At 37.6% G+C, this 20,883-nt stretch overlaps 2 protein-coding genes across 7 annotated transcripts in view; one reads left to right on the plus strand and one right to left on the minus strand.

Annotated features, from left to right (window-relative positions):
- Nucleotides 1–4,507, plus strand: part of LOC110458273 (CCR4-NOT transcription complex subunit 2-like) — a 29,887-nt gene extending 25,380 nt beyond the window's left edge. For all 5 annotated transcript variants that reach the window (XM_021509900.1, XM_021509901.1, XM_021509903.1 and 2 more), the window contains 3 exons: nt 850–899; nt 1,690–1,790; nt 3,343–4,507. In XM_021509900.1, the coding sequence (XP_021365575.1) occupies nt 850–899; nt 1,690–1,790; nt 3,343–3,562 (371 nt within the window). In that variant the 3' untranslated portion in view covers nt 3,563–4,507. The remainder of the gene's footprint in view (nt 1–849; nt 900–1,689; nt 1,791–3,342) is intronic.
- A 2,949-nt stretch (nt 4,508–7,456) lies between these two features.
- Nucleotides 7,457–19,818, minus strand: LOC110458278. 2 transcript variants are annotated; one of them, XM_021509910.1, is made up of 6 exons: nt 19,509–19,818; nt 14,404–14,459; nt 13,807–13,882; nt 12,808–12,983; nt 10,937–11,069; nt 7,457–10,414 (listed from the first exon to the last, which is right to left on the minus strand). In XM_021509910.1, the coding sequence occupies exons 2-6, from the start codon at nt 14,432–14,434 to the stop codon at nt 9,409–9,411; spliced, it is 1,422 nt and encodes a 473-aa protein (XP_021365585.1). In that variant the 5' UTR covers nt 14,435–14,459; nt 19,509–19,818; the 3' UTR covers nt 7,457–9,408. The 2 variants fall into 2 exon arrangements, with proteins under 2 accessions (XP_021365585.1, XP_021365586.1); XM_021509911.1 differs by lacking the exon at nt 19,509–19,818 and adding an exon at nt 15,289–15,536.
- Nucleotides 19,819–20,883: the final 1,065 nt, after the last annotated feature.

The following is a 20,883-nucleotide window of genomic DNA, read 5'->3' on the forward strand; positions in this document are numbered from 1 at the left end:
TTATAGACAGGTGGTCTGTATAGAAAGTTGATATTTATAGACTGGTGGTCTGTATAGACAGGTGATATTTATAGACAGGTGGTCTGTATAGAAGGTTGATATTTATAGACCGGTGGTCTGTATAGAAAGTTGATATTTATAGACTGGTGGTCTGTATAGAAAGTTGATACTTATAGACAGGTGGTCTGTATAGAAAGTTGATATTTATAGACTGGTGGTCTGTATAGACAGGTGATATTTATAGACTGTTGGTCTGTATAGACAGGTGTTATTTATAGACTGGTGGTCTGTATAGAAAGTTGATATTTATAGACTGGTGGTCTGATAGACAGGGGATCTTAACAGGCAGATGGTCACCATAGACAAGTGATACTTATAGAAGGTTATATATACGGACAGGTGATATATACAGACAGGTGATCTTTATAGACAGTTGATTTTTATATACAGATGGTCTTCATAGACGGGTGATATTTACAGACATTTGATCTATAAATGACAAGAGGTCTTTATGGAGAGGTTGTATTGGTAGAAGAGTGGCTTTTATAGATAGGGTGATTATAGACAGGTGGAGTCTTAAAATCTGGTTTCAATTTATAATATGACATGTTTTTATTCAATTGCATCTATATCATGATCCTGTTTATTGTTCAAGTTCATTTTTCTGTTTATTTTTGATAAATATATTACATTGATCACTTCACAACCTGTTCATTACAATAGAATTCACATTGATAGTATTTTATTTTAAAGAGTTCTTGATAGTGTTAGCTCAAATTTGCATGTTTTATATAGGTCTATTATGATATAAAATAAGTCTTGATTTATCTCCTTTTTGTCTGCTTTTAGATTTCCATGTGCCGGCAGAATATCTTACAAATATCTTCATTCGTGACAAGGTTTGTAAATTTTGTATCGGGCAGACAGACAGCTATACTTGGTTGATCCAATACTGTAAATCATTTTTGCAAAAGATTTTTTTGCCAGAAGACATATTGTTTTTAAAAACATTAATTCAAGCACAAGTTATTTACCAATAAAACCCACAGACAGAGTAGGTACATTCAAAATTAAAAAGATTTCTGGTAAATTTAACATAATATTCTTCAATATTTTTATTCAGTGAATACGTGTTAAGATTATGTATAACTGTACAACTTTATGAGATTCAGGGTTGTGTGATTAGGAAATTCACTTAGATTTCCTATTTCATATAAATCACACAAAAGTTACGATTAAAAATTCGAAAATCCTATAATATCTCGTACTGGAAATGATAATAAAAAGAAATAGTGGTTACATAAAGGCGCTTTTTTTTTAATGAATAATAATTACCAAGCACCGATGAGGTCTTGAGAGCTTTTTTAGTGTTTGAACCCTTGTACATTTGAATGCTGGTAGTCATGGTTTGGACTCTCCATGACGGGTAGTTTGTGCCAAACTTTTAGACTGGTTCTTAATGCTATTGTATATCTGTTAATCTTGAGACTGCCCTTGGTTGCCTGCTTTCATGTCAATTTGGGTAACACAAATATATGATATTTGTACATATACTTTCTTCAGGAAGTTGCAACCGTTGTTTGAAAAACAGCTTTGATACACTGAAAGTGTTCATCGCGACCAAGTTTGATACATTGCACGATCGACCTATTGACCTTTGTCAGTAACTTCCTGTTTAATTTTCCACAGCTTGCGCCTGTCAAGTTAAACAGATACGGCGAGGATCTACTGTTTTATCTCTTCTACATGAATGGGGGAGATGTTCTTCAGCTGGCTGCGGCATTTGAATTGTAAGAATGTTCAGCTTTTATTTTCATCACTTTTTTGTATGTTTTTTATATTCAAATAATTGTAAATTCCCTTTTTATACGCCCGTCGAAGACGGGGACGTATTATGTTATCACGTGAGCGGGCGGGCGGGCGAACGAACGATGTCCGCTCGATATCTCGAGTAATTGTTAATGGATTAACTTCAAACTTCACAACAAGGTTAATTACCATGAAAGCTTTAACAAGTTCGATAACCGCCATTATCCGACCATAATTTCTGGAGTTATGCCCCTTTATGGATTTTCCGAAACAGTGTCCGCTCGATATCTCGAGTAATTATTAACGGATTAACTTCAAACTTCACAACAAGGTTAATTACCATGAAAGCTCGGACAAGTTCGATAACCGCCATTATCCGACCATAATTTGTGGAGTTATGCCCCTTTATGGACTTGCCGAAACAGTGTCCGCTCGATATCTCGAGTAATTATTAACGGATTAACTTCAAACTTCACAACAAGGTTAATTACCATGAAAGCTCGGACAAGTTCGATAACCGCCATTATCCGACCGTAATTATTGGAGTTATTCCCCTTGGTTTCATTAATGCGATGCATGCGTTCCATGATGTTGTATTGCACTCATTGATCTACCAGTTATGTTGAATGATTTCTCTTTTAATATCAATTACTCATAAATACTTCATATATTTCAATCATACAAACAACTGCTCATTCAATGTGTGGCGGGCGTATTATATACCGCCCGTGGTAACCTTGTTGAAATTATCGAATTAATTGATGCAAGCCCACTTTTATACAAAGTGGTCTCACACAAGTGATTTCTCAGTTAAATATTCACTTGCAATAATGCATGACCTCTTTGTATTCATCATTGGTCTGTTCCGAGGATGCTATATTCTAATCTGAGAGTGAGATAAGCTCTTTAAAGAGATCAACTTTCTCAAAAGGCCACTTTCAAAAGCTATCTGAACCTCTTTTTGAAGGTTGTTTGAAATAAAAGTCCACTTAATGGACCCCTCGAAGCCGGTCTCTGAACACATGTTTGACTGGAGTTCACATGAAGGTTATATCATAGTTTCTCTCTAATAAGGGTAACCTGCCGCTCATATGCCGATAATAATGATCCGATACAGACTACTGTATAACGAGAAATGTTCACCATTTTCCCTCTACGTAATGAGGGCGCATTTATTATTACAGCGAACATTTGTAAACATTATCATAAACATCGTAATTAAATGTGAAGGGCAAATCTAATATTGGGGGAAGATGGATTTTACCATCAAAGGGCGAAAATAGGACTTTGCGGGAAAAATCCAAGTATACAGTATCATGATTATGGTCTGATATTGACGGTGTCTTATTATGATGGTTTCATACATTGATGGTCACATGGAAATGAAGGTTGCAATGAAGTTATTGTTGTTGTTGTTGTTCAGGGTTGAATGTCCTATCAAGTATCACCAGCTAATGTCATTTAAGGATGTTCAGATTAAAACTGCTTTATATTTCCCAGGATGAAACTGTATTTAAATTTTGTTTTCACCAGGTACACCCGGGACTGGCGCTACCATAAGGAGGAAAGGGTCTGGATAACACGGGCACCAGGTTTGGAGCCGATTGTGAAGACTAACACATATGAGCGTGGTACATATTACTTCTTTGAAGCACAGGGCTGGCGGAAGGTGCCGAAAGAGTTCCATCTTGAGTACGATAAGCTTGAGGAACGCCCCACGTTACCCTCCACCTTGCACCATAGTGCCAGTTAGCAGGGCACGGCTGACCGACGAGAGCCTCCCATATTTAACTCGGCCACGTGCAATGGACATGAGTGTGTGATGGACGAACTTGTGATGTGTGTGAGGGTATACAAGTCGCAATCTGGTTCACACTGGTTGAAGAATAAACCCGACAGATCCATATATATTGAGAGTTTAGCAGTGGTAGTAGGTAAAATAAATAATTTCAAGCGAATCTTACTATGAACTGTGTTCAGGTGTTGCAGTATAAAAACCCAGGTTTAGACAAAATGACATTGGCTAACAAAGTTAGTGCTGCATTCCAAAAAAAGCTTAAAGGGAATTTCATATAATTCCTGTTACTTATAATAATGGGTAATTCATTGTACATTAGAACATATAAAATGACTTTTAAAACTCTGCGTAGTAGGTTAAATAGAGCAATTAACACGTCTTATATTTCATAGTGGAATTTTGTGAACTTGCAGAGGTCCAATAACGGATGTTTCTTTTGTTCCAACGTTTTGATTAAAATAACCATCAACTTTCATACCCGTTTATAAGTGCTAGTCATAACAATTTCAAAGAAAACAAGCAATTGGTTTGATAGTATTTGATTGTATTTTGTTTCTGAAGAAAGAAGCTAAACAGTTATGCAGTTGAAGGTTTTGGATACTGAATAGATGGAATTTAACCCATTCACCCCTGAAGACACATTTGAACTCCACCAATTCAAAGGGTGGAATAGGTCATTATGAAATTTCAGGGGTGAATTAGTTAAATCATGGACAAAACTTAACTTGTCTTGGCGCAAAGGGTTACTGAAAACTGTAAACATGAATTTAGATCCACGGGGGTTTTATCTAAAGGCACGTGTGGAACCAGACTGGACACAGACTTGTACTTTGTAAGTTTCTCTCTTAGGGAGATCACTTGTAACATTTTCATCTGTAAATAAACATAAATCGACAGTGACCCTGACTTCATTGTGATTTTTAACTCGCCTGGTTCTTAGGGCCAAGTGGGATTTTCTGGTTACATATCATCGGTATGTTGTTATTGGCCGGATTGCAATGCAATCAGGGCTTATAGATTGGTGATTCTCTTCCGTCCGTCTGGCTGCACTCGGGTTAAGAAGAAGGGTTAAGCTAAGTTTCAAAGCTATTGATTACCCCACATCAACTAAACTTGCATGGCTTACAGTGTATCTGAGAATGCGAATCACATGGGTTGCTTCGCATGCTGCTGCAGATGCTGCATCTGACCTTCATTTTCCGCTTGACTGACCAGGTTAAGAAGATTTGTTTAGGTCACTTACCAAGTTACTGCTTGTTCTACATCAACGAAACTTACATGGCTTATGTATCTAATGATGCTTATCAGATGCAATGCTTTACACGAAAATGTACTGTAGCTATCCGGCCACATCGCCATTGGCGGTTTCTTGTTTTCTCATAAAATGCTACCAATTCAAAACGGCTGATAGGAATTTTTAATATTGAACCAAAAATAGTCTGGAGCATACTTTTGCAAAGAGGACTCACGTTTGTATAAATGAGGGTTTGACCTACTTCGTACAGAGGGGTTCAATAGCGGTAATCAAGATAAAATTAAAATTCTACTCCTTCTATATAGTTAAAGTGATTTTAACATTATTTTGATTGGAGCATAGTAAGGCTACAAAAAACGCTAAAATAAGACTACTAATAAAATATGTACATTAACAATATTGTTTTGTGGTTCTTCTTAGGGCAGAGGGTGTGACTAAAAAGGAGAAATATAAAATATTTTTAAAGTCTACTACATTGGATCTTAACTGTACTTAGTTTTGAGCTGGTTGGCCAAGGGGACTCGTTGTTATTATGATTATGATTATGATTATGCTGTGTTGCTGTGACCGTCGTGAACTTTTTTTCTTAAACAACATGAATAACCAGCATCGTTCTAGAAGCTTGCTGTGAAGACCACCAGGTTTGTTCAATTGAATGACCTTGAACAATTGTAAAGGTCACATGGGTCAAAGTTGGTAAAATGTATAAATAAACTCCTGAGTAACAAAGAATTCTTGTTGAAACCTTTAAACCAGCCTGTTATGAGTAACCTGGATACATAGGGTCATGCTATTTGTAGCAAGTTTATATGGAGGTCTGTCGGGTTTGTTAAAATCTGAATTAAGTTATAATAAGCACTATCAAGTTTATTCGAATGAATGATCTTGACTCACTTCCAAGGTCAAAGAGATCAGATGTATAGACATTACAAAAATTTCCTCTGAATTACAAAGAGACATGGCGTTTGTACTGTAGTATGCTTTGGTCTTTCAAGTTTGTTTTAGTAAGTGACCTTGACCCACTTTCAATGTAATTTTGGTACAAAGTAGTAAAAACCCTTTAGACTACAATGGCCAAGTGCAATGGTTCTGTATTTGGCATATATCATGCTGGGGTGAATTACCTTGACCAATTTTCAGGTTCAAATGTGTAAAAACTGAAACTATAGTACAGGCAGGTTTAGCCTCTTATTTGAATTTTATCTTTCGCATTCTTTTTAAATAACTATGCGTCAATAAGTAAAAATTAAAGAGACAGAACATGGCATAAAAACAAGTATTTGTTATAAAAACACAATGTACAAATCTTATATATTCTAACATTTATTTGAAGTTGGGTTTCAGCTGGCCTGAAATGATGTCCAAAGTTGAAATATGAAACATGAGGCAATCTTATTTCAGTTTGATATGGTCAATCAGGGAGTTAGGCGCTAGCAGGGACACATCTCATCAAATATGTATAAAGCCTTTCTGACATTGAAACAAGAATTTATTTTAAATAAAAAAATGAGTGCGCTAGTAATTGATTTTCGATACAATGCAAGGTATTTTAAATTTATTTATATAAATTATAAATATGATAATTAATTATTGTTAAATTAAATTTAATATTTATGAAATCATCCATGATTGCCAACTCTCTCAATTTAGGAGAGAGACTACCGATTTGGGAACTATAAATTTAGCATACCAAACCAGTGAATTTGCTATTCTAAGATCTAATTATTTTGTCTATAAGGGGTGTATACATACATTTATTAAGGTTTAATTTGAGCATTCAGAATCTTCACCATGGAAATTTCAAAAACTTGGCAAGTACACAATAAGTGTACTGTATTATATATGATCATATAAAAAAGAATCATGCGGAAAATCGGTCAGATAGTCACTTATCTATATATAAAGATCCCACGAAACATGAACGGAAGTAAATATATATGCTGTAAAGCCACACTTAACCTTGTTCACATATAAGAAGTTAGTGCTCCTTGAAAATTGAGGTTGGAGGGTGTTACACAAATATACGGAAACCGGTACTCGTGTCCCATTGGTTACCATAACTTTACTGACGTTAAACACTTGTGAGGTTCACCTGTACCTGACACGTGATCTGGGATGTATATTTAAATATATATATACACAGTGACAAGGTACAAAAGTTTACAATTGTCAGCTATACTGCAAACAACTGTAAAATTAATCATTAAGGACTCGCACAACTAAATCAGCCAATCAGCAAGTGCTTCATACGTTTGTATAGTTCCTATCTAAAATAAGTTCCGGCTAATTACTGGGCCACTGAAGGAGTTTCATAAGGAATTGATGACAGATTTTTAGATAAATGAAATGTTCAGGTATTAAACCTTTGACAAATGTATACTTTTGATATATTTCCATGTCTGTGTGCGAATTGCACAGGGGCAAAATGTCTGGGGGCGTTTCTGTTTTGGGTCACCGGTTTTGCTTGTAAACTTCCGGTTGTCAACTTCTTGGCGCTGTGACACTCCAATATGCCACTAAACCTACCAAAAAAGTCATTTTGTAGCCTTTGCAAGGTATGTATTTATGAATCTAGACAGTTTTCATTGGTTTTGAACTTCAAATATTAAAGTTATTAGCTAAAATGTTTGGTAATAACATATAGCAGGGACACTATACGTCCCTGGTTGTGTGCATGTACGTAGGGCAGAGCGGGGTAAGTCAGGCCAGACCTTGATATTTTTGCCTCGGGTTGGGTGCGGCACGTTTAGTCATCTGAAGTTCCGACAGAAAAAGCTAAATAATTCTTCAAGTACGGATGGATTTGCTCTTTTCTTATAATTCTATGAAAGGCGTGGATTTTTCTCTTCAAAATGGTGTACATACAGCTCGGAACGACTTGAATAAAAATTGACCGATCTTGCCCCGGTGTCCCCTACTAAAGTGGCTTCATACAGCAGCTGAATGTAAAATCTCATTAAAATCACATCGATTTCTGGAATGTAATACTTGTTATATAAGCATACCCTTTTGTGTATTAAAGGTCTGAAATTCCTGAAAACCCTTTTGCTTAAAATCCCAAACCTAGAGCGAGTCAATTCGGAATCCCCCCTATCTGGAATAGTCCACAGTGTCGCGTACTTTCTTTCAACACTGCCCCTCCTCGTGTTCCTCCTCCCCGTTAATAATATACGAACACATATTTATTGATACGTTGTCTTTTATTCCCTTCCTGCACCTACTCACTTACCACATGATTCCATATTCTAGTGCAACACCCTCACTTTACACTCTCGCTTTGTGAGGAGCTTCCACAAGGAGTACACACAATGAAGGCAAATTTAATTACCTTTGATACTGAAGCAAAACGAACCAGTAACGGGTAACATAACACTCATCATTTTGAAAGTCAGTGTCACAGTCGTCGTTACAAGTGTCTATTATCAATCGAAATATCTGAAAAAGGCGGTATTGGCAGTGAAATGGACACAGTCTGTCGAGTCTAATTAAAGTTAAAGATGGACCCCCACCTTACTCTTTCAATGCAAAAAGGAAGTGCATTTCTGGTGTGTATACAAAAATGCTTGGCATCGTTGGAATGATAAATAATTTTTCTTTCGTTGGCCTTCTTTTTCCAAGAAAGGGGTATTCTCTTAACACAGGCATAATTTGCATTTATCACAAAACTTGCCATTACGATGTTTTGAATCATCAACAGACGAGAGTATGACGCATTAACGCCGGAAAATCAATTTTCAGATGAAAAAAATCTTATTTCTTCTTGAAGCCTCTCGTTCTTTGATGACGACTCTTTGTTGTGAAATCGCTAATAGTCCAAAAAGCGCAACCAATAAGATCTGAACTATTCATACGGGCCCTTCGAGCTTACCTATCGGTGTTGGCGGTATCGTATTCCTTAGAGCATTCAAACGGCGTTATATATTTGGGATGAAACCGTGCCTGCGAAATGCAATTTGATTTTGCTTAGCAGCTATAGGTAAGTGAAAGTAAAGTAAAACATCTCTCCAACGATGTCAAGCATTTTTGGGCCACCAAAAAAGTTATTTTTGCATCTGACTAGAAAATTCAGTCAGGTTCATTTTCAAAACTTCTAAAGTTTGTATCCTTTCTGCGTATACAGTCCTTCGCGGACAGTATTATTGCAAATGTTGATCTTGATCCGTAAAACGTCTAATAATACTTCCTTTACAATAGAAAAAGGTTAAAACACCTGTGATAAGTATTCCGGCTTGTGAGTACAGGAAGGTGCATTTGATATGGAGTATACAAATTCCCTACAGTCCTCGTCATAATAATGGCGCGACAGCCACGGTAAGAAGAACACGTCTGTTTCCAAATATCGTTACGCTAGAATATCCAGATCTGGTCTATCACTTATCTGATTTTACCATTATATCAAACCATTGTTTTTTAATCCAGATATTGTTTCCAGGAACGAGGGAAGAGACAGACAAGAAAGACTACCTACATCAAGGGATCACTTTTCGGAATCCCAATTGTGGCTTTTTATCACGTTTGACATAGACACAAGCTCTGTCACACAGCCTCAGCGTTCGTCCACGTATCCAGCGCTCGGCCGATAGTTGGCGTAATCCGAATCTTGTGAGGAGTGTTGTCTTGTTTTTCCACACCCACAAGGTAGTGTATGTTCATCAATGGGAAGGTAATCGTCGTCGTCTTCTTTCAGACGACTACAATTGTAATAGTCCTCGTTAACAAAAGATGCCTTTGTAGTCATCGGCAGATAGTACTCATCCTCCGAAACACACTCACTAGGGCATTGTTTAACGTTACACTCGCTGGTGGATCCCGAACTATACGGACTTGTCTTCTGACTTTCACCGGAGCGACCGGAAGCATCATATGCATCCGGAAGTGACGTAACCGTATTTTGTGTAGCTTTGACACAAGCAAAATTAGTTTTCATTGAACTAGTTTGTCTTTGGAGTGATGCTAAGTATGAGTAGTTATCTTTGATTTCTGGCAATACGTATTCGTCATCTTCCGATAGATTTTTCATTGGTAAATAGTCCTCAGCACTTTCACCATCCATAGGTAGATAGTCCTCGTTATTCATGTAATGGTTGTCTGCCTCCAAAATTGGTTCTGAATTTTTCAATGTACTTTCAATCTCAGACTGACCGTTAGTACGGTTTCCATGGCTTGACCACTGTATAGTAGCGATCTGTCTTGTGGGACTAGAGTGACTGTCCCCAGTCGCCTCTGTCTTAGTCATGGTGATTGGCGTCGCAACCGAAGACGCTGTCTCACACAAGCCGTTCATGTAAAGGAAAGTACGGACATTCGATGTTAGCTTGATCACTAGTAAATCGCTGTCGTCTGCTGCCTCGTTTTGACCTGCTGCTTTGCTAGTTTGTTTACATTTATCTAGTTTATGATGAGACCACCCTCTGTCATCTTCGATACATGGTTGTGACGTCATGGCCGCGGCTGGCAGGATCTGCCACTTACTAAAGGCATCCATCACGTGACGTCTGTAGGCGGAATAAGACATAGTGTTTTCAGGACCGTTCGACGAAGTTGATTGGTTGCTGTGAACGAAATAAACAGTTTTAGAAAATGAATTTATTATATTCCGAAGTAAAAACCAGTACATTGTGTCACGATATAATTGCAAGGTAAGTCAAGGTACCAAGAATGTAACGTCGCACCTTCCACTGTAACAACGTTACTGATTTTATCTGGGGTACAGTCAAGAAAATATTATTTAGCCGTGTTTTATAAACAAATTTATGAATTATAGATATATGCAAAAACAGCACTGAAGTTTTCATTATCATTTAGTTCGTAAGCACGAAGGACACTGCACGCGGCATTCTTTTAGTATTGTGCTGAGGCATGAAATGGTAATTAAAGACCGTTGATTACAAAAATTATAGTTTCTGTAATGATATTGATACAAATATAGCTCCTTTTTTGAAGACAAGAATTGTAATAAATGTACGATTGAACTACAGTAGAGGGAATCGCTGCAGCATGCAATACGATTAGTTATGCTAAGTCCATGGTTGCAGAAAACCTCATAAAAAACCCCAAGTAAGTTGAGGACTTACCATGGCGACTGCGGGGGGCATGCGCTGATGATGTCACATTGGACAGCTTGTTCAAATTTGACCAGGTACACATAATCAGCGTCATTGGCCTCGTTGGTCTGAATAGCAGCGTCCTCTGTCACTACGGGGAAGTCTGAAGATAGTCGGCATTTATTGTACTGAGCAATGTTATTACAGACACTTACGGAGAATGAGTGGAGAAGCGCTATTTGACACCCATTTATGAAAAATGAGTGAAGAAGCGATATTTGACACATATTGAAGAATGGCTGAAAACGCGATATATTTGACACCAATTCTTAAGGAATAAAGAAGCGATATTTATACCCATTCTTGAAGAATGACTGAAGAAGCAATATTTGACACATATTCTTGAAGAAAGACTGAAGAAGCAATATTTGACATATATTCTTGAAGAATGAGTGAAGAAGCGATATTCGACACATGTTCTTGAAGAATGAATTACGAAGCAATATTTGACACATATTCTTGAAGAATGACTGAAGAAGCGATATTTGACACAAACTCTTGAAGAATGAGTGTAGAAACGACTACTGGAGAGAAAACTACACTCGTTCCCTCAGAATGAATGGAAAGGGCGATGTTTAGCACTCGTTCCAGGAGAATGAGTGAAAATTGTAATGTTTCACACAAAACGTGTCAAAAATCAATGCTTCATGGCTTAAATACTGGAATCATGGGCAATATATATGACAGGAAAGAAGCAACCCTGTGTGTGAACATAGACAATTGTATCATTGTATGAAAAAAATGTACACTGAACACGATAATGACGTGGAGTGATGTATAAAATCTAATAATAATAACCCTGTAATGTGTACAGCAGAGGATCTATGGGTTCTCCAGTGATCCTCTGTGGGAACCAGAGGAAACCCCTACCCTTAAATACGCTGTCACATTTCTGCTATCAATACGGATACAGGCAAAACTCCAGGACATGCAAATGTATTTCGACCAAATTTTAATATCATCAGATTTACGACAATTTAATATCCATTTTCAATTTTCATCACTTTTTGTCGGACATATCAAAATTGACGAATAAAAAGCAGCATGAATAGAGTCGGAGATATGCCCTTATTTACGTCCATTAAAGGGGTTAAAATGCTTATACAAAGATATATATATATATACTTTTTTATGTAATTCGTATCCTACGGACATACCTCCATTAGGATCCAGTGTTATATGGGATTTTACCGTCTATATTACTTCTTTGACCCATATATATATATATATATGTATAGGATTTGAAACAAGATTCCATTTCATACGAGATATTTGAAACAAGTGGAGAGGTTTTTCTTTAAGCAAGATAGTGTAACGCTGAAAAGAAAACTTCATGACAAGGTTTATAAATATCATATGAATTGGAAACAGACCAGACATGTTTTCATCCTACAGATGTTACAAGTCTATATTGAAGTTTTTGACGTTATCTGTAATAACCAATGATTGTAATGTGTACCGCAGATGCTTTTTGGTTCTACTTCGGGAACCAGAAGAATAACCACCCTTCTCCCACTCATCCTAATTTTGTATGGACCCCTAATCAGTCACAATTCTGCTAATACCTAAGTAGGCAACTTATTATTTGCATAACTCCCAATCGGGAACAATCGGCACTTTCCGTAAACGAGAAAAATACTACATTTCCTCGTTTACGGAAAGTGCCGACGGTTCCCGATTGAAGCACTCCATGGCACAAAGTTGGAGACATGTCCCTGTATGTACCTGATAGAGGTTAACATTCTGATATACTGATGAGACACACACATTTTCATATATTTTGTTTTAAATTAAGAAACTCGTCTTGTTTAGCTAACAAATGGGACTGCACATATACTCACCAAACTTTGAGATTCTACAGTATACGCCGCTCTCGCCGTCACTCGTTATTGGGGCCACGGAGGCCACACTTTCCGGGGGTCTCCGATCAAAAACCCCACCCCGGGAACAGTATTCCCGTGGGAGGGACTCTCGTCGTGGTGTATACGGAAGTCCTTTTTCCGTATCAGTTTCATCGCTATGCAAGAATAAAATAAATGTTATTGTTGAATTTGTATATCATTCATGGAAAAATTCAGTCTTTGCTCGGGAGACACCAAAGCAAAAGGAAAGAAAACAGACACCATGACAAAAGGAAGGACAAAACAAGGAAAACAAATGAGCAAACAAGAGAGAGAGAGAGAGAGAGAGAGAGAGAGAGAGCACCCACCAAACAAAAGGGGAGTAAAAACAGGAAAAACACCAAAACAAGAGGAAAGACAGCAACAGGAAAGACAACATAAAGAACTGAGGAGACACCAAAACAATTAAAGAGGGGGAGGGGAGGGAGGAGAAATAAAAGCCGGGGAGACGCCAACACAGAAGGGTAAAATACCAGGAAAACACTAAAACAAGAGGAAAGACAACTTAAGGAACTAAGGAGACACCAAAGTAACAGAAAAGACAAAATGAAAGCCGAGGAGACACCAAAGTAACAGGAAAGACAAAATAAAAGCCGAGGAGACACCAAAGTAACAGGAAAGACAAAATAAAAGCCGAGGAGACACCAACACAATAGGGGAGGAAAACCCATGAAAAACACCAAAACTAGAGGAGGAATAACAATAGAAACCGAAAAGACACCAAAACAGAAGGGAAAACAACATCAGGAACTGAGGAAAGCAAAAACAAAAGGAAATACAACAACCGGAACTAAGGTAAACATGGATACCTTGAACGCTAACGTTAGTAAACCACGCTGTTTATATCGTATGCAGGTAGGGATAATTGAATTAATACAAATCGAAACTACATTATTATAATGTTTTGAAGACACTGTTAAGCTATCACAAAGATCGTACCTAGCCTGACAGCTTTTGACGACAAACATGATAAGGAGTCCTGCGATGAAACCCAATACTCCTGCTCCGACAGAACCTGCAATATACGACAGAATTAACTGCGGTAATTAAATAACGTTAATTTCGCCCTTCACAAGTAAATACTATACATTGGATGTTGTGCACTATAATATTTGCTCTACTGATAAATTCACCCTAATTGGGAGGGCAAAAATAGCTTAAGTTAAACTGCAGTGAAAATTTCCCGTATGACAGTATAGTCTCACCATTAAATAGTTTACTTATAAATATGGATGTAAAATTACTCTTTACTAAAAGTGAATATAAATATAAATATACTAATTATTAGCGTAAGGCGAGGATACAAAATCTAATCAAAAGGATACTAAATAATATAGTAAAGCTTTGTCACTTTATCCTGTCAAGATTTTAGAAGACACTAACATGTTAACCCTTTATTTTACATAATTGTTCCAATAATACCGCGGCCCTATCATGGTGTAGCATCTAAAGCTTCGAAGAAAGATGGCTGTATTACCAGGGCTACATTTCTATGCTAGATAAGAGTTGTTTAGTATAAGAAGTATGGATACTTACAAATGGCCACTAGAACATTTTGTCCAACCATTGTTAGGCCGATCGGTACATGTATGCTGTAAAGGACAAAAAAAAATATATTTGAGATTCGTTCATCCAGCTACCACTTCTCAACTACCACTAATATGATTGTCTCACTGCCCAACACTCACTAATCCGGGTTTCTCACTGCTCATGCAACTACCACTTAACCGGTTTTCTCACTGCTCAACTACCACTAATCAGGTTGTCTCATTGCCCAACTACCGCTTATCCGGTTGTCTCATTGCCCAACTACCGCTAATCCGCTTTTCTCACTGCCCAACTACCCCAGCCAAGACTAATCCGGTTTTTGTCCCCATTAGCTACCACTGGTCGGGTTACACTATACTATCCAGCTACAACTTATCCATTTTTTCCATTATCCAGCCACTACTAATTTGGTTGTATCACTATCCAGCAATCGCTAGTTCCAGCTTCCACTGAACCGGTTGTCCCACGATCCAGCTACCACTGAACCGGTTATCCCACTATCAAGCAACGCCTTATCTGGTTGTCCCACTATCAAGCCACCGCTAATCTGGTTGTCCCACTATCATGCCATTACAAATACTATTATCACAAATAATCCGGTTCTCCCATTATCCAGCCATCCGTCATCTGGTTTTCCCATTATTCTATCACTGTTTAAGGTAACAGATCGTCGTTTTTCTATGCAACATTATCCCAGCAGGCAAGCCATCTTGCTATCCACCCCCGTTTGCTGAGAAAGAAAGTTACTTGACGATCGATGCCCCGGATATTGGTGGCTGGACTATCGAGGTTCCGGACAGTGTATCGCACCTCCGGACAATGTTGGCTACACAATTATATATCAACACATACAGTATAGACGCTGGACATTACCTGAGACGAACGGAAAAGACCAATGTGTTCTATTTTGTGACCGGTCAGGTACACTGTCAGTCACTGTGTGAACATCTTTATATATATATAGAGGATGTTACTAAGAGGTGTCAATAAATGATGACAAATGTCGGATGCTGACGTACATTATTTTCCAGGATGCGGTTTGTGTTATTTCCAGTTTCAGCGAAAATCACAAATTGAATACAGAAAAGTACACCTTTTTTATAACTACGAGATATCTATCTATCCAAATTCGAAAAGTGCTCGGAGACTGCAATTTACGAATTATTATCTTTCACACACAAACATAGCAAAAACTTTTTTCTCAACTTGTATATACAGTATATATATATGTTTGCATCTTCACAAAGAAGCACAAAAAAACAAAAGAAAACATTATATATAACTAATACACTCTCTAGGTCTCGAACTCCCGTTCTACGCCACCAAATCGCCTAGCTGCAAAAACACATTAAGCGGGAATACAGGGTATCAGTGTCGCTAATTGACGTCGAGATAAACGGGTATTCGTTGCATCATTATCAGCTTGAACGGAGTTTGACTGAACTGTGTTTATCCCATCACCATCCTCGATACACCAGCTAGGGGTTACGCTCATGGCGTAAGTGATCTTAACCCCTGGAGTATCGAGGATGTTCCATCACAAGTCAAAAGCGAGTATATGATTTTTTTCTATTGGAGTTCACATAGTGATGTTAGGGAGACCCACTTAGCCAAACATCTGTCAGTACGCGCCACTGATTTTTCCTCTCCTAGGTCTCTTGTCGTAAATATCTGCGTTTGTTGTAAGATTATATAGTAGCTATAAATATGTATTGTCGTTGACATAAAGAACAGGGTGCTGTGTAATTTGACGTTTATAAATACATTTAAACATAGTGTAATCTGAGGGTCATGTACGGACTAGTTGGTACGGAAGTACAATGTACCAGCAAGAACTGAATACACAGGAGAAAGGTACAAGGTATTGGGATGTGATGAACTTTTGAAAAGCAGAAAAAGGGCCTTGTAGTCGCCACAAAATATCATGGGGAAAAACAGCATTTTCCCGCATGTACGTCACTTTCTGTTTAGTAAAAAAGTAGTATTTTACTTTAGAAATGGTTACTTAATAAACAAGATCCGCCCTCTGAATTTTTAATAAATGAACAAAATGATGGTTTGGTGACAGTCCCGTTATTTAAAACTCTAAAAAGTATTACTTGTGGTTGAATCAGTTAATAAACTGAAAGGCAATATATCTTTGTGTGTATTGACACGTCGAGGCACAGGTAAAGCCTGGAACACTTCATTTCGATGTAGACACAAAAATCATACATGGTGCTGGTAAACCTTACAGCCAATCGGGGTAAGATTTTGAAGCATTATATGGTAATAGTACTGCATCAACCATTTGAAGGGTTGAAGCCCTATCCGGATATGCACAACCGCCTACACACACTTACTCTCGCCACATTAAAACTTTCTGGAAACCGCCATCCGGCACACCATTTTTTCTTTTATCTAGCCCGAGTGTCAATTACCGATTGAAAAGCCACTCCGTAAATGTCCTTAATGTTTAGTAACACTGAGAAAGTCTTGAAATTTTTCTGAAAGAAATCGCAGATCAAAACTTCAGCAGGAAGTCCGCGTTACACGACAATAGTGGACAATGGCGACTTCCGGCCTAAACTATCTTCGCGGCTGTACTTCAGGGCCCAGTTGTTCAAACGTTGATTATAGCTTAATCTTTCGACATCTTTCAACCTTTAATAATTTCTTCAATATACAATGTAAAAACTCGTTATGTTACGTGTACATTTACTCTACTAAATACTTTATATCTGGACATTTTGAACTAGGTTGATTATTGGATTTCAAAGATACACAAAAATTGAAATTTGCACTAATCACTGATTAAGCTAATCACCCTTTGAACAACTGGGCCCAGATGTTATTTCACTTACAAAATAATATTATATCATGTGCGGAAAACCTATAATTTTTCTAGTGCTGTTCCAAAATAAGGTTCTGACTCAAGTTGTCCCTAAACTTCAAATATCGAACCCTTGCACGTGTCTACCAGCAAATTTGTTCAAACTACATGTATCAAATGCTGTTGCGCTCATGGCACACTAGTTTGCACTTCATAGCCAGTCGTCCTTGAAAATGTATGGTATACTATCTAGTTATATATTCCCATGGGCTTTGCGTCACGGGCCTTGTAGTGAAGGGTCCGTCGGGGGAGGAGGTATTGGGACAATTGATGACACAGACATCAAGAATGTTAAAATGTCTCTTGTCTACTTTGACACGTAACACAGTTGTTTACCTCGTGTCAGTGGATAAGTCAAGTGTTGGTATTCAAAACGTGGTTCACTGGAGACAAATACAGGTCTCTGAGTACAGGGACTCAAGTCTTTGATCACAGGGACTCGACACAAACACGGGTCTCTGAGCACAGGGGTTCAACACAAACACGTGTCTCTGAGCACAGGGACTCAAGTCTCTGATCACAGGGGTTCAACACAAACATGGGTCTCTGATCACAGGGACTCGACACAAACATGGGTCTCTGATCACAGGGGTTCAACACAAACACGGGTCTCTGATCACAGGGACTCGACACAAACACGGGTCTCTGATCACAGGGATTGGAGACAAAAACGGGTCTGTGTTCACAGGGGCTCAACACAAATAAAAGGCCGCTTTCGTTTATCGCGATCCAAACGATTGTACCGGTTGGACCAGAGTTTTTATGAAATAAGGTCGGACCTAGTAATCTGATACTGCTTTCAAGCGCGCCCTGAAAAACCTTACAAGGCCTTCATAAACATTTGCAGGTCAGCCAGGATTTATACCAGAAACTTTTACTTTTAAAAAACGAACAGGTCCCAGGTCTCTTATCACAGGCATGTACAGGGACTCGACACAAACATAGTTACATGTATCTGATTACAGGGGCTCAACACAAATTCGGGTATCTAGTCACAGGGACTCGACACATATACATGTCCCTGATCACAGGGACTTGAGATATTAAACTGATCACAGGGACTCGACGCAATTTATGGTCTTAGAATTGTACGAATATGTATTGAAACATTTTCTTATATTTCAGCAAATCCGTTCGTATCAAGGTTCGTTCTTAACAATACATATGTTAGGTGTAAAGATAACATGGTATGTAAAGAAATTGACGAGTTTTTTTATGAACAGACTAAGTTTTGAATAATTAGAATGTATTTGATTGATATTTTATTATTTTGTTACCATATTTGATTGATATTTTATTTTGTAACCACAGATTGAATCGATTCCTTGTGCTCTCGTGATCATATATACATACTGATAACAACAAGACTCTGATACAAGTACGTAAAGTTTTACATAAAATTTAAAATCTTATTTTTAAAACACGCTTCCTCATGAAATCCATCAATATGAAGAATTTTCTAAATTTGCAAAGTGACGATTAATGTTGTGTGTTCAAAATTGTTTGAGGATTGAACCTTGCTACGGCTTAGTTCGTTAAGTGATGCACTAAGTTGGTTTTGTGTCAAAATAAACTAATTGTGACATCAATATTTCTACTTTATATTCTGAGAAAATGGCAAGTAACCTGTCTGTTTTATTAATGAAATGAAATAGAGTTTCCATGGCAACGTGAATATGACAAATACAAAAATGACGTCACTATTACCTCTTTACGCTGAAATTTCCGACATGATCTCTGATTTTCAGCCATGTATAGATTTCATTACTTTCCCGTCTTTCACTGTACTTTCAATATTTTTTCATACATTAAAAAAACCTACGGTGGTGCATTTAAAACATGCACAATATTATTTTACATTAAATATCCCGAGCGCTCGACATATTTTTTCGAACTATCGTACAAAAAAATACAAGATCTTAAAATTCTTATTATGGTCAATATCTTTGCAAGAGTGATATGTAAAAAATGACTTAGTTGTAACTATATATGTGTTATTTTTTTACATCCAATGATCTTGACTATGATTTTATCCTGAAATGCCAGTGGTGATAAATGATTGTGACGTCATTTTCCATTGTTGTCGCGTTCACATTACGGTCAACTGCAACATGTGGTGAATTAGTCCAAAAACTTTCACCATAGTAATATATTAAGATTCAACTCTAAAAAAAGTATTTATTACATTAACTAACATGAGAGTCCATTATGAATATCTTACCTTTAATAAAACAACGTGTTTCTGTTTTCTTAGCGTCTTAGAGGGTTTTCTTCAAACTACACTCTCACAAGCACACACTCTAGTAAGTAGCTGGTTTTCTTCAAATCCCAAAGCCACTAAGCTTTTGTATCTCCCTCGTCCGTTATCCAGATACTTGTCTTTTGAAAAGTGTAGTCGTGTCTAGTCGTATATATTTGCATATATATAAAAGTGAAACTGTTCAAGTGGGCGTATATATAATACATATACAACATGCATAGCGATCGCCGCTAAGGATGATCCAGAACAAGATAGCAACAGTCTTATACGTGAAGTGTTTTCCTCAACCGTTCATGTACTTAACTGTAAAAAGGCTGCATACAGGGAAGTGTTAGTCAACATTTAGGGGAGTGCTTCCGTCAGGGGAATATATATATGATCTGTCAAAAGATTATAATCATGCAGGGTTATGTTTGAATAAATTTACATCCGAGTTTAAACAAGTGTGGCAGATTTTAATTGTACATAGGATTAAGGTCGCCTTCTAGTATCGAGCTATAGAGAATTTCCCTTTAGCTCAGTGGTAGAGCGTCCGACTAGGAAGTCCGAGATCGCGGGTTCTATCCCCTGTAGAAGCACACTACTCTCTCTCTCTCTCTCTCTCTCTCTCTCTCCTGTTACACAAGTTTTCATTTCATATACTATCAGCTTACGTTTTCCTCGAGAAAACTGCAATGCAAGTTCCATCAATCTATTCATATTTAAAATAAACAAAAATTCAAAATACACAAGTGTATACGGTATGTTGTGTTTATAGTCGGATATGCAACACATGTAAACAAAACTGACGAAGGAAGACATTATATTTTCGCTTGTCCCATGTCCCGGTCTCGAACTCACGATCTCGTAATCATAGTGTGACAAGTCGTCTGTTGATGTAGAGATCATTGGGCTGATGACCATTACACCATCAAAACCTCCTTTTACAGGAGGGCCGCGACAGTGTAATGCATGCAGTTATATATATAAGATATGTCGTGTGACGTCCGATAATATCATATTGATGTAACAGTCGAGCCAATGTACTTTTGATGTTAAGTTTTTAAATAAAGAAAAAAAGTGAATAAAAATCATGTTTAATATACCGCATTTATACTGGAATGCAAGTGTTCCACGTTTTGGTCAAAGCGGCAGATCGCAGTGGCGGATCATATCCAGAGACCTATCGGGGGGGGGGGGGGTTCCATATGTTGGAAAATTGAGGAAAATGGTTCTTGGTTTTTTAAAGAATATTCTCAGGGTGGGGTGGGGGTTCTTGAAGCCCAACGACCCCTCTGGATCCGCCACTGCTTTTGTAAAGCACTCTTCAGTATATACATTTCTACTTTTAGTTCTT

The sequence above is a fragment of the Mizuhopecten yessoensis genome, unplaced genomic scaffold, assembly GCF_002113885.1.
Source record: "Mizuhopecten yessoensis strain PY_sf001 unplaced genomic scaffold, ASM211388v2 scaffold9525, whole genome shotgun sequence".
Taxonomy (NCBI): Eukaryota; Metazoa; Mollusca; class Bivalvia; order Pectinida; family Pectinidae; genus Mizuhopecten; species Mizuhopecten yessoensis.